At 45.1% G+C, this 12,555-nt stretch overlaps 2 protein-coding genes across 5 annotated transcripts in view; one reads left to right on the forward strand and one right to left on the reverse strand.

Moving 5' to 3' along the window:
* Window positions 1–963, reverse strand: part of LOC140334942 (sulfotransferase 1A1-like) — an 11,836-nt gene extending 10,873 nt beyond the window's left edge. For 3 of the 4 annotated variants that reach the window (XM_072417244.1, XM_072417243.1, XM_072417242.1), the window contains exon 1: window positions 684–963. In XM_072417244.1, coding sequence (XP_072273345.1) covers window positions 684–948 — 265 coding nt within the window. In that variant the 5' untranslated portion in view covers window positions 949–963. Of the gene's footprint in view, window positions 1–502; window positions 555–683 lie in introns of those variants that run through there. The other variant, XM_072417245.1, reaches the window with a different exon arrangement.
* Window positions 964–5,372: 4,409 nt separating this feature from the next.
* Window positions 5,373–12,555, forward strand: part of CORO1A (coronin 1A) — a 14,025-nt gene continuing 6,842 nt past the window's right edge. Inside the window, exons 1-2 of the mRNA XM_072417240.1 lie at window positions 5,373–5,514; window positions 8,998–9,203. Coding sequence (XP_072273341.1) covers window positions 9,006–9,203 — 198 coding nt within the window. The 5' untranslated portion in view covers window positions 5,373–5,514; window positions 8,998–9,005. The remainder of the gene's footprint in view (window positions 5,515–8,997; window positions 9,204–12,555) is intronic.

Below are 12,555 nucleotides of genomic sequence, written 5' to 3' on the forward strand. Positions count from 1 at the left end.
GAGAGGAGAGAGAAGAGAGGAGAGGTCCCCCAGCCCAGACAGTTGTTATTTCATTCTGTGCCCCTGTTGAAGTTCCCCTCTTCCTTTATGTCTGCAAACACGTTGTCACCGGGACAGGAAGTGGGGTGAATCTCTGTAACAGAGCCCCATAGAGAAGTGAGAGCCTAACAGAGGTTCTAATCCTTTCCTGCTGGCACCACCACTGCTGAGCTCCTGATGGAAACGCTCATCGCCTGGCATCCTCCAGCTTCAGTATATAGAGAAGCTGACCCAGCAATAGGGTACCAGGGGGTCAGGGAGAGGTCAGGCCTCCGACCCACCATGCCAGGTATCAGTGGGGTATTGAAGCAGCTCTACTCCCTACCCCAGCTGTTTGCATTCTTTGGTTCTGTACAGAGTAGGGAGGGATTAGACCCCCTGGTGAGCCTTTGTCACTCTCTGTGGCCCCCCTGTGTTTGGATAAGGAATTGCCACCAGAAGAACACCTGAGCGGATCCCTCACCTGTTCTGGTGACTACTAAGAGGTGAAATCTCTCCATTGTGGTTGCATCTGAAGGGCAGCAAGTGAAATTTCCCCAAAACAGCAAAAACTCATCCAAGAGAGGTTTTCCCCTTCCCTTGTCTATCCAAACTCAGAAGTCCTATCCCTGTGCCAGTGTGTGTGCCCAGTCTGTGCCCCTTACCTGACAGATGGGCAGAGTGCAGGGGGCGGTGGAGGTTTTTCTGGACTCTAGCAGGGGAGATGCAGAATCTGGAACCCAGAGGCTGAGAGAGGCCGGGACAGTGAGAGGCAGAAGGGGCGGCACCATATTGGTGCCAAAAAAAGGAGAGAAAGTTTCCCTGAGCCAAGATATCACATGACTGCAGAAACACATTGCAAGTACAGATAAACTGCCCGGGGCCCTGAGATGGCAATATACCGGTATTATCCCATATACCATGAGACATTACCAGCCATCATCCTGCACCCAGAGAGATCATAGTGTCAGGGAATCTGCCCTCCAGCCCCCTTCATTAAATCTGCCCTCCAGCCTCCCCTTTATTAAATCTGCCCTTCAGCCCCCCTTCATTAAATCTGCCCTCCAGCCTCCCCTTCATTCTTGCACAGCTGTACCGGCTCAAAATACTTATTCTGATTTCACTGCACACAATGAGCTTCTTACATTAGAAGCTGCAACAAGTCAGATAGAGCCCGCCTGATTTCCTGGGAGGAGGTCCAGCATCACCTAGCCCCTCCCTCCCCAGCCTGACTGTCATTGGCTCCTCCCACTTTCATTCATTAGATATCAGGTGACTCAGAATCACATGTGGGCATTGCCTTGGGCGGTCTGCAGGCAAATACAGGTAATGCCCACCCCTCCAGATTGGCCTCTACCATCAAGGCATTTCAATATTTGCATAACTCCTCCCAAGAGGAGCTCACTGCTTGCATCAAGAACTTTTGAAAGGAGAGCAGAGGCAGAAAGCTATGCACAGCACCCTGATGGCTCCTCCCACCAGCCATGATCTGCTTGTACTGCATAGAGAAGCACAGAGAGCCAGTGATGAGATCATTGAGATTAAAGGTAAAAATGACAACACAAAAGTTTCTATAAAAATAGGGGAGGAGCAGAACTGAACTTTGAACCAATTACAACATTCTCATATTTATGTTAACTTGATGGTATTTGCCTTTACAAGCTGTGTCAGTCCTCCCAGAACTGAATGGGGTCCAAGAAACAAGAAAACAAAACTGCAAAGCTTCCCTGCCCAGGGATTTCAAGGCTGGGGCAATTATGGTATGTCTATGGCCATCTGGTGGACACTTTGCTAACTGCAGTCTAAATTCTGCTAAAGCAGCCTTTCTTATCCTTTTTACCCCTTAGGAATCTATAAAATAATGAAATAAGTGTCATGGAAGCCCTCCTATAATCAATCATGGCAGTGGGAAGAATTACCCTTATTAGTGATCAGCGTGGCATTCTTACAAATAAAAAGGTCCTTGGTTTCATGTAGCTGGCACTGCCATGTGGTGTTGGACTCAGGACTATGCAGGTACCACTGGTAGGTCAACCAATCACCGGCAACCTCTGGATGGGAATGCCTGAAATAAAGAATTATAGGAACCAAAATATCTGCCACCCCCAATCTGGACATACAATGACCCTATGCCAAGGTCTCTATTGCTCACCCATCCTGGCACATCCTCCTAGTTGGCAATTTTCCTGCCCTGATATGGGGCTTAAGTGTATTCTCCTCCTTTTGATTTAGATGTCTCGTTGTAATCATAATGGTGATATCCGTCAGCTGCAGATTTCATGGCTTTGATGCCCAATAGATGCCCATCATGTGATTGGCATGGATTGGAAGTACTGGTTTGAGTTTAGTTATGAAACATAATAAAAAAATGTTTTTAAGGGATGCAAACTGCTGTTCAACCTGGCTCGGACAGAGTCATCCTACAGCCCAATATTCTACTCCTACGGTATGTAAAATTACAGCTCAACGTTGGGAGGGTTAATTTTACCAAACCCCAAACCTACCTAGCCAATACCCCAAGAATGAAAGCTGGAACCCCTTTGTATTGGAGAGGCCTTACAATGCCTTTTAGCACTGCGGAATACCTACAACTACCAACACCATGCACTTCTGATTCTGAGCACCAGGGCTCTTGGGCACCCCTAGTGGTCAGGTAAGGTGACAACTTGGGGGTTGATCGGCAACTTACCACTATCCAACTTGCATAAAAAGATCAGGCATACTTACCTGTCCTATTAAACTACACAGTATTGGACCTGCAGATCACACTATGGTGTTCAGTGGGGGGATGAGGCATCCAAAGCACCCCAATGTGCTGCAAATTTTTTATCTGATCCTACAACAGTGAAGATCAGACAGACAGATAAAATGATTTTTGTGATTTTCAGATTTTTTTTTAACACATTTCAGCAGCAAAAAAGTCATTATAACAAATACACAGGCAATCTGCTTGCAATGCACACAGTTGTCCAGCAGGTGGCAGTGTCACATCTGTTCAGGTTCATTTTATGTTAGTGTATTTATATGATGTGATACATTACAATCACTGGGACTCAGCAACCAATCAGAAGCTTGGGTGTCCCATATATATATATATATATATATATATATATATATATATATATATATATATATATATATATATATATATATATATCTATCCATCCAATTGGCAGATTGTTTGGTAATTGTCTTTATAAGAATGAGGGGTGAAAGGACATGGTGGACCTGGGGAAGCAGCTACAAAAATGCTGACAACGCTGGACATCCATGGGGTGCGCATGCAACAGGGTGACAATGCAGAAGTAATTGTAAAACAGTTGTCACCTGCTACAAACCAAGAACCTTTATGGCAGGATCATCAGGTATTGAAACCTCAACATGAAAATGTTATACATGGCAGCTTCCCTGATTTAGTGGCTGTGTTAGTTTTCCTCTCTCAGGCTTCATTTCCAATTATTTTCACTGGTGATCCTGCCAATAACACACTTCCTGTCTCTTCGCGTCCACACTAATTTCTCCTTTGTATCTATAGAGGCAGCCATGGTTGTCACCCAGGCTGTCTATCAGTTACAAAGGTGATTTATGGGATTAGTGGTTCACAAAATAAAAATACCAATGTTTTATCTTCCAGGTCAGCTCACAGGAAGTGACAAGGGCACAGCATTTGTGGCAGGATTGATGTGTATTTTCTGTACTTACTAAAAATGTTCAGCAGCTGCTAATGCAGCCGCCACATCTAATGTTTGGTAGGTTGAAATATATGACATTTTTGCTCTTGGGTTCTGATACACTAAAGTTCTAAAAAGTTCAAAAAGTTCCAAGACGGAGCTTCAAAATGAGCCATCACTGACCTCTCTAGCTGCTTGTATGGTGAAGTTATTCCTTCTCAAAGATTACAGCAGAAACTTTACAGAAGAGTTTCTAACAACTTAGAAACATCAGCTGGTTGTTTACACAGAGAGCTGGCAGGTGGCCAACAATCTGCACCAGAGGACAAAGCTGAGATTTCACTGAGCTTTGAGAATGAATTTCTCCGCAATGCTTATAGATACAGAGATGAGGGACGGCTTGTTGTAAAGGGTTTTTCCTGCCCGTTCACAAACAGGGGTGGGTTCACTTTATCATATAAAGGATCATATGAGATTTCTGGTTTTATGTCCCTGATTTTTTAGAATGCCATCAGAGCTGCAGTGAGCTGAGCTGTTTGGAGGAACGAGCAGCAGCGAGGATCTGATTGGGGAGGAAGTGGTATCAGCCTAACATATGGAGGAAATGTATGAAGCAACACAAGATGGTTACATCAACTGAGAGAGGAAGAGACACTGACACCGGGGTGGGGGTGCAGTTATTATAGACATCAGGTCACCAACACTACAAAGACAACAGATGATGCATAAAGAGTTAAACCCATCCCAACCAATCAGATTTCACCGTGTTACATGGGTGCAATACTTTACATGATTGATTGCATTCAGTCGTTGAGTGGTGACAACGAGCAGAATATTCATCACATAGGAAATTGTGCCGTGTGCCATGTACATTTCAAATAAAATTGTAATACATTTTAAGCTGCCATTTGTCTAAATTGCTGGCAAATATCCTCTCATTGGGCATGTAAGGTATGCCCCCTACATACCATAGAGGGTAAAGCCCGGGCACGGTGGGGTATTTCATTTGCTCTCGGTTCATGGAGCGGCTATGATAGCACAACAACCAACCTGCACCATTGACATTGGATTCAGATTGTGTGCCAAATGATGGGCCCCATGTGCACACCCTGCATGCAGCAGCAAAGATTGAAAAGATCTTTGATAATCCGGCGCCCCCTATAGTCGGTTTACTGCTCTGTGGTGATCGGAGGGAAGACCTTGAGGGGGGTTTTGCTGTCCTAGCCGATCCTATTCATGTCTGCAGATATTGGATCCTCAGTGGACTCGAAATGCGGCAGCCTGAACTCTTCTGAACTCTGTAACAAATCTCCTAAATTCCTTGGGAAAAAAAGGAGACCTGATAATACCAGATTTAAAGGTAAAATTTTAAGACTTACCCCAATCATCCTAGATCTGAAAAATAAAGCACACAAAAATAGGAACAAAGGTGACACTTACATATTTGTTTTGGACCCAACACTCAGAAATCATTAAAGCCATTGCATGAGAATGATAGCCAGGTGAGTAGCATTTCCAGAAATAGGCGCAGCCACCAACCTCCATTTTTCCCCCAGTATAGGTTTTTTTTTAAGGAAGCTCCATCAACCCCCTTCACTTGACCCAGACATGGGCACTTTATTAACCCTCTGTGGCTAAGCATGTCTGGGTTAACCCCTCCTCTGCTAGAGAGAACACAAGACCCCCCTCGCTTCCTGCCCTCCCTCTTCTCTCATTTTTGCAGAATATTCTTTTTGAGAAAAGCAGAACTCTGAGACAGACGGCAGGAAACTGAGAGAGGAGCACTGAGCATCACCCGGGGCCGGAGCTCGATCAGCAGTCACAGGTATGTGGCCGGGCACAGACCAGAGAGAATGGCAGGATGGGGGAGGTTGGTGGATGGCAGTCTTGTGATGGAGGGGTTGGCTGTCATTAGAGAGAAGTGGTCTGATGTCTCTTTTTGGGGATCCATTGGTGGACGTCTACAGACCACACCGGCATTGGTGACCAGATGGCACCATCTGGCAAAAAGAGATTTTGTCATAGGGGTCAATATTTTTTTAATTATTTTCCAGGGACACCCCTAACCATATCCCATTGTGTCCTAGAAGCTCAACTTCTCACTTATCTTTATCACTTAATATTTGTACCGTCACATTCTGTGGCGCTGTACAAAGTGTTACAGACAAGGGTGATTGGCACAGATAAAACCCTGCCAATCCAGGGACTTCTACAGCAATTGTGCACTAAAAAGGTGGAGTGACCTCTGCCCTTCATATTCCTTACATAGTCCAAACACGAATGCCATTATTGCACATAACCCAGCCCGGCACTATGGGGCCAACTAGAAAGATTTGGGTTCTGTCCGACAAATATTGTGGGCTCAATAGATTGTAGTGCAATGCATAGGAACACATTTCTGTGCATTTCTTTACATTGCAGGGTGATAACATGCTGGTGTGTTGCCTTCGTACATTGGGGTGCAATTATAAATGAATGACACCACAACGTGACAAAGTGTTAAGCCCAGAGATGGTGCAAAAGATTCCTGCCAAATTCTAAGCAAAAAGCCACAGATAAAGGAAAATGCCCAGGCCGGTCTTTGCAAGGCTTCATATTGTGCCCCTGGAAATCTGGGACCATCAGCCATGGATATGACCGGTTGGGTGTAATAGGCGGGCTTTGATGGCTGTGCCGGGGTAATGTCCAGGAAACCAGGAGGAATTTCAGAAGAAGGTTCAGCTTACGCCACATATGCTGATTATAATTTCCTCCCTCTGATTTTGCGTTTTTGATCTTTTTCACTTCTCTCTTCTTCCTCTATAAGGCTCTCACTTTTCTTTCCATTTCTCATAAGCCCCAACCAAGCCCAGAGCCCCATTCACCACCCGGGATGCAAAATATGATGACCCACAGCAAGCACTGACGCACCTGTCATTGTTCTGCCATACACAGCATGGCTCATAATTCACCAAACAATGCGTGATAGGGGAGCCCGTCCCGGGGCAGGGCAATACAGGGGGCTATAACTCTTTTTTGTTGGGTAGTATGGTAAAGAGATTGTTTCCCAATGGGGGAGCATAAACCTTCACTTCCTGTTCCCACAGGCAAAACAGGAAGTGAGAGCTCTTTCCAAAGAGAGAAGAAATGCTTTCTTAGACAGTTGCCACCAAAACAGGTGTCCCAATTCTCAAAAATGTAATTTCCGAATGCCTAAGGAAGGCTATAATGGCTTCTAGACTAATAATACCGTATGCCATTTTGGAATGCCTTACATGCTATGTAGGAAGTCTTTAGGTGATATTGCAGCTTGATAAACCATGGCTTAGATGGCTTTGTGGAAAAAACACCATGGTATGACTGGGGATTTGAGAATAACAAGCCGGAAACAGTAAATGTATGTAAGTTTCAGGACAGCTGTTACCTGGCACAGCCAGGTCACCTCTCAAGATCATTTATCCTCCTCCATGACATCTATGCATCTACTGGGGTTACTTCTACTCCTTTATAAATGTTTTTTCTTCCAAGACCCATCTTCTCCATGTTCTTGAAAATACTTCTCCTTTTCCAGGTCAGCTCTTCTTCTCCAGGTTATATTTCCTCCACCAGGTCACTTCACCTCCTCCTTTCTTCTCCATGTCCTCGGGAAGTTTCTTCTCCATGTCCTCGGGGTCCATTCTCTTCCTTCAGTTCATGTCGCTTTAACCAGGTCACCTTTGTAGGTCACCCTTCTCCTCCAGAACACTTATCTTCCCCTACGTCATGTCTTTTTAAGGTCACTCCACTCTTCAGGTCTCTTCTCCTCCAGGACACCTTTTCTTTTTTGGAATATATCTTCTTCTCCAGGTCACTTCTCTTCCTACAGTAAACTGTGTCTTTTTCAAGTCCATTTTCCTTCTCCCTCAGGTCACATTTCACTTCCTCCGGCTTGTCTCCTTTTCCTGTTCTGCTCCAGGTTACTTTTCCTACTCCAGAACACCTCTAGGTTACCTTTCCTGCACCCGGCCACTCCTTGTCCTTCAAGTCACTTCTCTAGCTCACATTTGAAAACTCCATGTCTCCATTCCCTCCTCTAGGTTATTTCTCCTACTCCAGGTTTCTTCTCCTCCCCCAGGTCGTGTCTCCATCCCCTCCTCTAGGTTATTTCTTCTCCTACTCTAGGTCATGTCTCCATCTCCTCCCCCAGGTCACTTCCCCTCCAGGTCATGTCTCTATCTCCTCCTCCAGGTCACTTCTCCTCCAGGTCATGTCTCTATCTCCTCCTCCAGGTCACTTCTCCTCCAGGTCATGTCTCTATCTCCTCCTCCAGGTTTCTTCTCTTCCAGGTCATGTCTTCATCTCCTCCTCCAGGTCATGTCTCTATCTCCTCCTCCAGGTCATGTCTCCATCTCCTCCTCCAGATTTCTTCTCCTCCAGGTCATGTCTATATCTCCTCCTCCAGGTCACTTCTCCTCCAGGTCATGTCTCCATCTCCTCCTCTAGGTTATTTCTTCTCCACCCCCAGGTCATGTCTCCATCCCCTCCTTCAGGTTTCTTCTCCTCTCTCCAGGTCACTTCTCTTCCAGGTTTCTTCTGCTCCTCTGGGTCACTTCTCTTCCAGGTTTCTTCTCCTCCTCCAGGTGATGTCTCCATATCCTCCTCCAGGTTATTTCTCCTGCTCCAGGTTTCTTCTCCACCTCCAGGTTGTGTCTCCATCTCCAGGCCATGTCTCTATCTCTTCCTCCAGGTCACGTCTCCATCTTCTCCTTCAGGTTATTTCTCTTTCTCCAGGGTTCTTCCCCTCCTCCAGGTCATGTCTCCTCTAGGGCACATCTTGTCTTCCAAGTTACTTCTCCTCTTCCTCACCTTTTTACCCTCGGGCCACCTCACCTCCTCTAGGTCATTTTTCTTCCAAATTACTTTCAGGCCACTTCTTCACAATTCAAACCCTATCTCCTCTCCTCCCAGTCAATTTTACGTCCCTTCTTCTCCTCCAGGTCACTTCTCAGATTCCACTTTTGATGGCTCCAAAGACGTAAAATAAGCATAAACATTCACAATTGTAAAGCTTAAAAATGATGTTAGCGCAAAATGCATCCTCCCTATTGGGGAACCGCAGCTTAGGTGATCTGGCAGGGTAGATGACTAAAAGATGTTGGGGGTCAGATACATAGATGATAAATTTTTAGCCAAGACCATCATGACTCATCACCAAAATCTATCAATTCAACTATTTTATTCTAATTGGGGGCTTTGAGGCCACACACACTTCTTATTGAGTAAAAATAAATGAGGCTAAGTTTCATAAGCTTCCTCCAGGTCCTTCAAGTTCCTCTTCCTCTGTCCACAGCCCTCACCATGAGCCGGAAAGTTGTCCGCACCAGCAAGTTCCGCCATGTCTTCGGCCAACCGGTGAAAGCCGACCAGTGCTACGATGACATCCGAGTGTCGCAGAACACCTGGGACTCCAACTTCTGTGCTGTTAACCCAAAGTTCCTGGCCATTGTGGTAGAGGCCAGCGGGGGTGGAGCTTTCCTGGTCTTGCCACTATCTAAGGTGAGTCAAAGAGAACAATGGGGCATTTGTGTTGGGTTTTTAATTCGAGGACTGGTGTCCTGGTGTGAAGTCAGTGGAGGTCCCATTCTCTGTATGTATTTAAAGCTGAATTCGTGGCAGTACAATGCATTGTTGTAATCTAATGACGAACAAATAAAGATTTGAATTTTGACTAATGCCAATGGCACCAAGTATCCTAGGCCTGGTCAATGAAGCACTATTGCTGGTAAGGGACCTACAGGGCGCAATGAACTTGGATTGGCACTATGTGTGCCAGCAAATTTCACCGAAACATTCATCCAATGGTTAGACCAAATTCTTTATTCACCCCCTCCAATCCTTCCATTGTTGTTTTCTATCACAGCAATTTGTATCTTTGCACTGCAGTTAATGAATGTCTGATCACGTCCTGTGTGTCAGGAAGCTGTGGTCGGGGACAGGATGTGGGCAGGCACAGCAGGTGAAACGATTTTTCTGCAAGCGTTATAGACATATATGTACATAAATCGAGGCTGCAGGAAAACAGAAGATGACAAGACCGGGGTGGATCTATAGAGAGAGATGAGTATACAAGGCGCTGCAATCTATAACAAATAACCACCAATCAGAATCCATCATGCTCAAAGGTGATTGGCCGTGGGCTTCTTGCACATCGTTCTCTGCACAATGGAGGCAATTTACTAAATTGTATGACATTGGCTTTTTTGTTAATGGGTTTTGGCCCTTTTGGAGAGATTTTTGTGTTATTTCCTGTTGCACCTACAGGACAGGAAATACAGGAATATCTTTCCAATCCTGACAACTTCATTGTGATTGTACTGTGGGGAGGGGAGGGTGTCACTCCATACAAGGCCTCTCCATTTTTTTTACAGCAGATCAGAGTGGTGGAGAGGCCGGGCCAGTACTAGCTCCCTATGGTTCTGTAAAGAGGACCTGTTGCCTATTATGTGCCGGCTGACTTTATATCAAGGAATATAATCCCAGGAACAACAATATCATATACAGGAGCTCAGCAGTTGATTTGGAAGTGTGGGGATGGGGGGGATCTGACATAGGCACATGGCCCTTATATACTCCAAGGCCCAGAATGACAAAACAGAAGGGGTGCAGGGAGCTGGATGGCTTTGCATTTACCCCAAAACAAATTATGACCGTACAATCAAATTGCGCCATGTGTGTACTATTATCGGCTCTGCAGACATGCAGCAGATGCACACAGACAAGCACAGTCCGGGTCACACTGAGTTGTGGATATTCCCATACAATGGTCTCTGTGTGTCCCCGTGACACCCTCGCTGTGTGTGAGTTGGGGGTGTGACACCGCTGCGGGGAAACCAAATCATCTCATGACCAACACGCAGCGTGAGCGGAGCACCAACCAAGCATTAACCCTTTAAACTATAAACCCCCCATTCCCTACAATGCTGGTTGAGCTTTTCTACCTCTTGCATTTGATGAATAAACCGGGTGTAATCCATCATTTGGTGAAATTCCCCCTAAAGAGGACCTGTGCTAGGAATCTGAATATCCTAAAATAGCCAAAATTGTTTTTCTGGTTTTGATCCTCTGACAGGTTTTTCTTTGAATGATGGGAGTGAGGTTATTATTATCACTATTATTAATAAACAGTGTTTTTATAGCACCAAAATATTACACAGCGCTGTACAATAAATAGGGATAGCAAATACAGACAGAGGGGGAGGAAAGGACCCTGCCCCAAAGAGCTTACAATCTAAGAGTTGAAGGGGGATTGGGATATTTGGCTTGAGAATGATTCTCACAATCTCCTTGGGTTGTAATAAGAATGAGTGAATAAAGAATTAAAGGCCTCATGATATTTAAGTTATAGTACCGGTTACCTCCAATTACGCATTTTGGGGGGCTGTAGCCGCACCCCCTTCCTCAAGGATTCCAAAACTGAATCATTGTATCCAGGCTCTGTAGTAAATGTTTAGGGCGGAGAGTTTAAACAATGTTTCAGATTTGCACATCAGCAGCTCATATCTGGGGATTCATATGACCAGTCCTGGACTCACCTTGGCCCATTGCTATCAGTGTCCCCATTAGATTTACTGTTGTCACCTCCAGAACCGACCCGTCCTGAGAATTTCTATACAGCCATTGCTGGAGGGCTCATAGACAAGAAGTGGCTACAAAGAGGATGCAGAGTGATGTCATCCAACCCTAAAACAATATTACAAGAAGACACGGCAATTGTATAAAACACAGCACAGCATTAATTGTCATCAAGCTGGGGGTTCACTATTGAATAATAAAGGGGGGGAGGGGTAGTATTAGAGTGTAGAATTTGTGTTAATGTGACTTCTATGGCTTAGACGTTTGGGTTATTATTATTATAATTATTAAACAGGATTTATATAGCACCAACATATTATGCAGATGGGCCAGCAGGCATATTTAAGGTTTGAGCCGTGCTGATGGAATCATTTTACCATGCTTCAGAGATAATTCAGAATTCATTGAAAGATGCATATGACCTGCAGTTGACCTCCATCTGGCCTGCTTGAGTTTGATATTCCCATAGATTTATAAAGGAACACAAAACATGCAGAAAGGCCAACACAAAGGTCGGCTTTATATTTGCTGATAATTCAGAACATTTAGAAAACTTTTATTCTTATTAGTTTGCACCAAAATCCCCAATATTGCACCAAAAATTATCAGACGACCGACTCTCTGCACAAACCTGGGACTGTTACAGAGCCACAGGCACTACCAGGATTTCGTGGTCACAGGGCCCCATTTTTTTTTCTGGCGCGCTTTTCTTTATATCAAAGCGCAGGGCCCAGTGTGGCGGCAATATCAGCAGATCTCAGTGTGTTTCTGTAATAAGGGAAGTGTGGCCCTGCACTCATCTCCTTATTTGGTGATGTAAGAGCTCTTCTGCGTTACCTTCCGCAATGAGGGGGCGGAGCAATCACACATGTGACAACATCGCACCTCAGGCCCGGCTTCTTACACTTCCCCTGCAGGGCGTTGCACAACTGACAAAAGGATTTACAAAAAGTGAAGTAGAGGCGAAAACTTCAAATGTCTCTGAGCTGCATTGGGGCGAAAAAGGAACAAGTGATCTGATTGGTGGATAAGGCTGCAATTTGTTTTCTATGCAATTACCTTTGAAAACTTTATGTTCAGTCATGGTGTCACCTGCACAAGAAATGAGGGGGAACTGGTGTCACCTGGATAGGAAATGAGGGGGAACTGGTGTCACCTGGATAAGAAATGAGGGGGAACGTGTGTCACCTGGATAAGAAATAAGGGGGAACTGGTGTCACCTGGAAAAGAAATGAGGGGGAACTGGTGTCACCTGGAAAAGAAATGAGGGGGAACT

The sequence above is a fragment of the Pyxicephalus adspersus genome, chromosome 7, assembly GCF_032062135.1.
Source record: "Pyxicephalus adspersus chromosome 7, UCB_Pads_2.0, whole genome shotgun sequence".
Classification (NCBI taxonomy): Eukaryota; Metazoa; Chordata; class Amphibia; order Anura; family Pyxicephalidae; genus Pyxicephalus; species Pyxicephalus adspersus.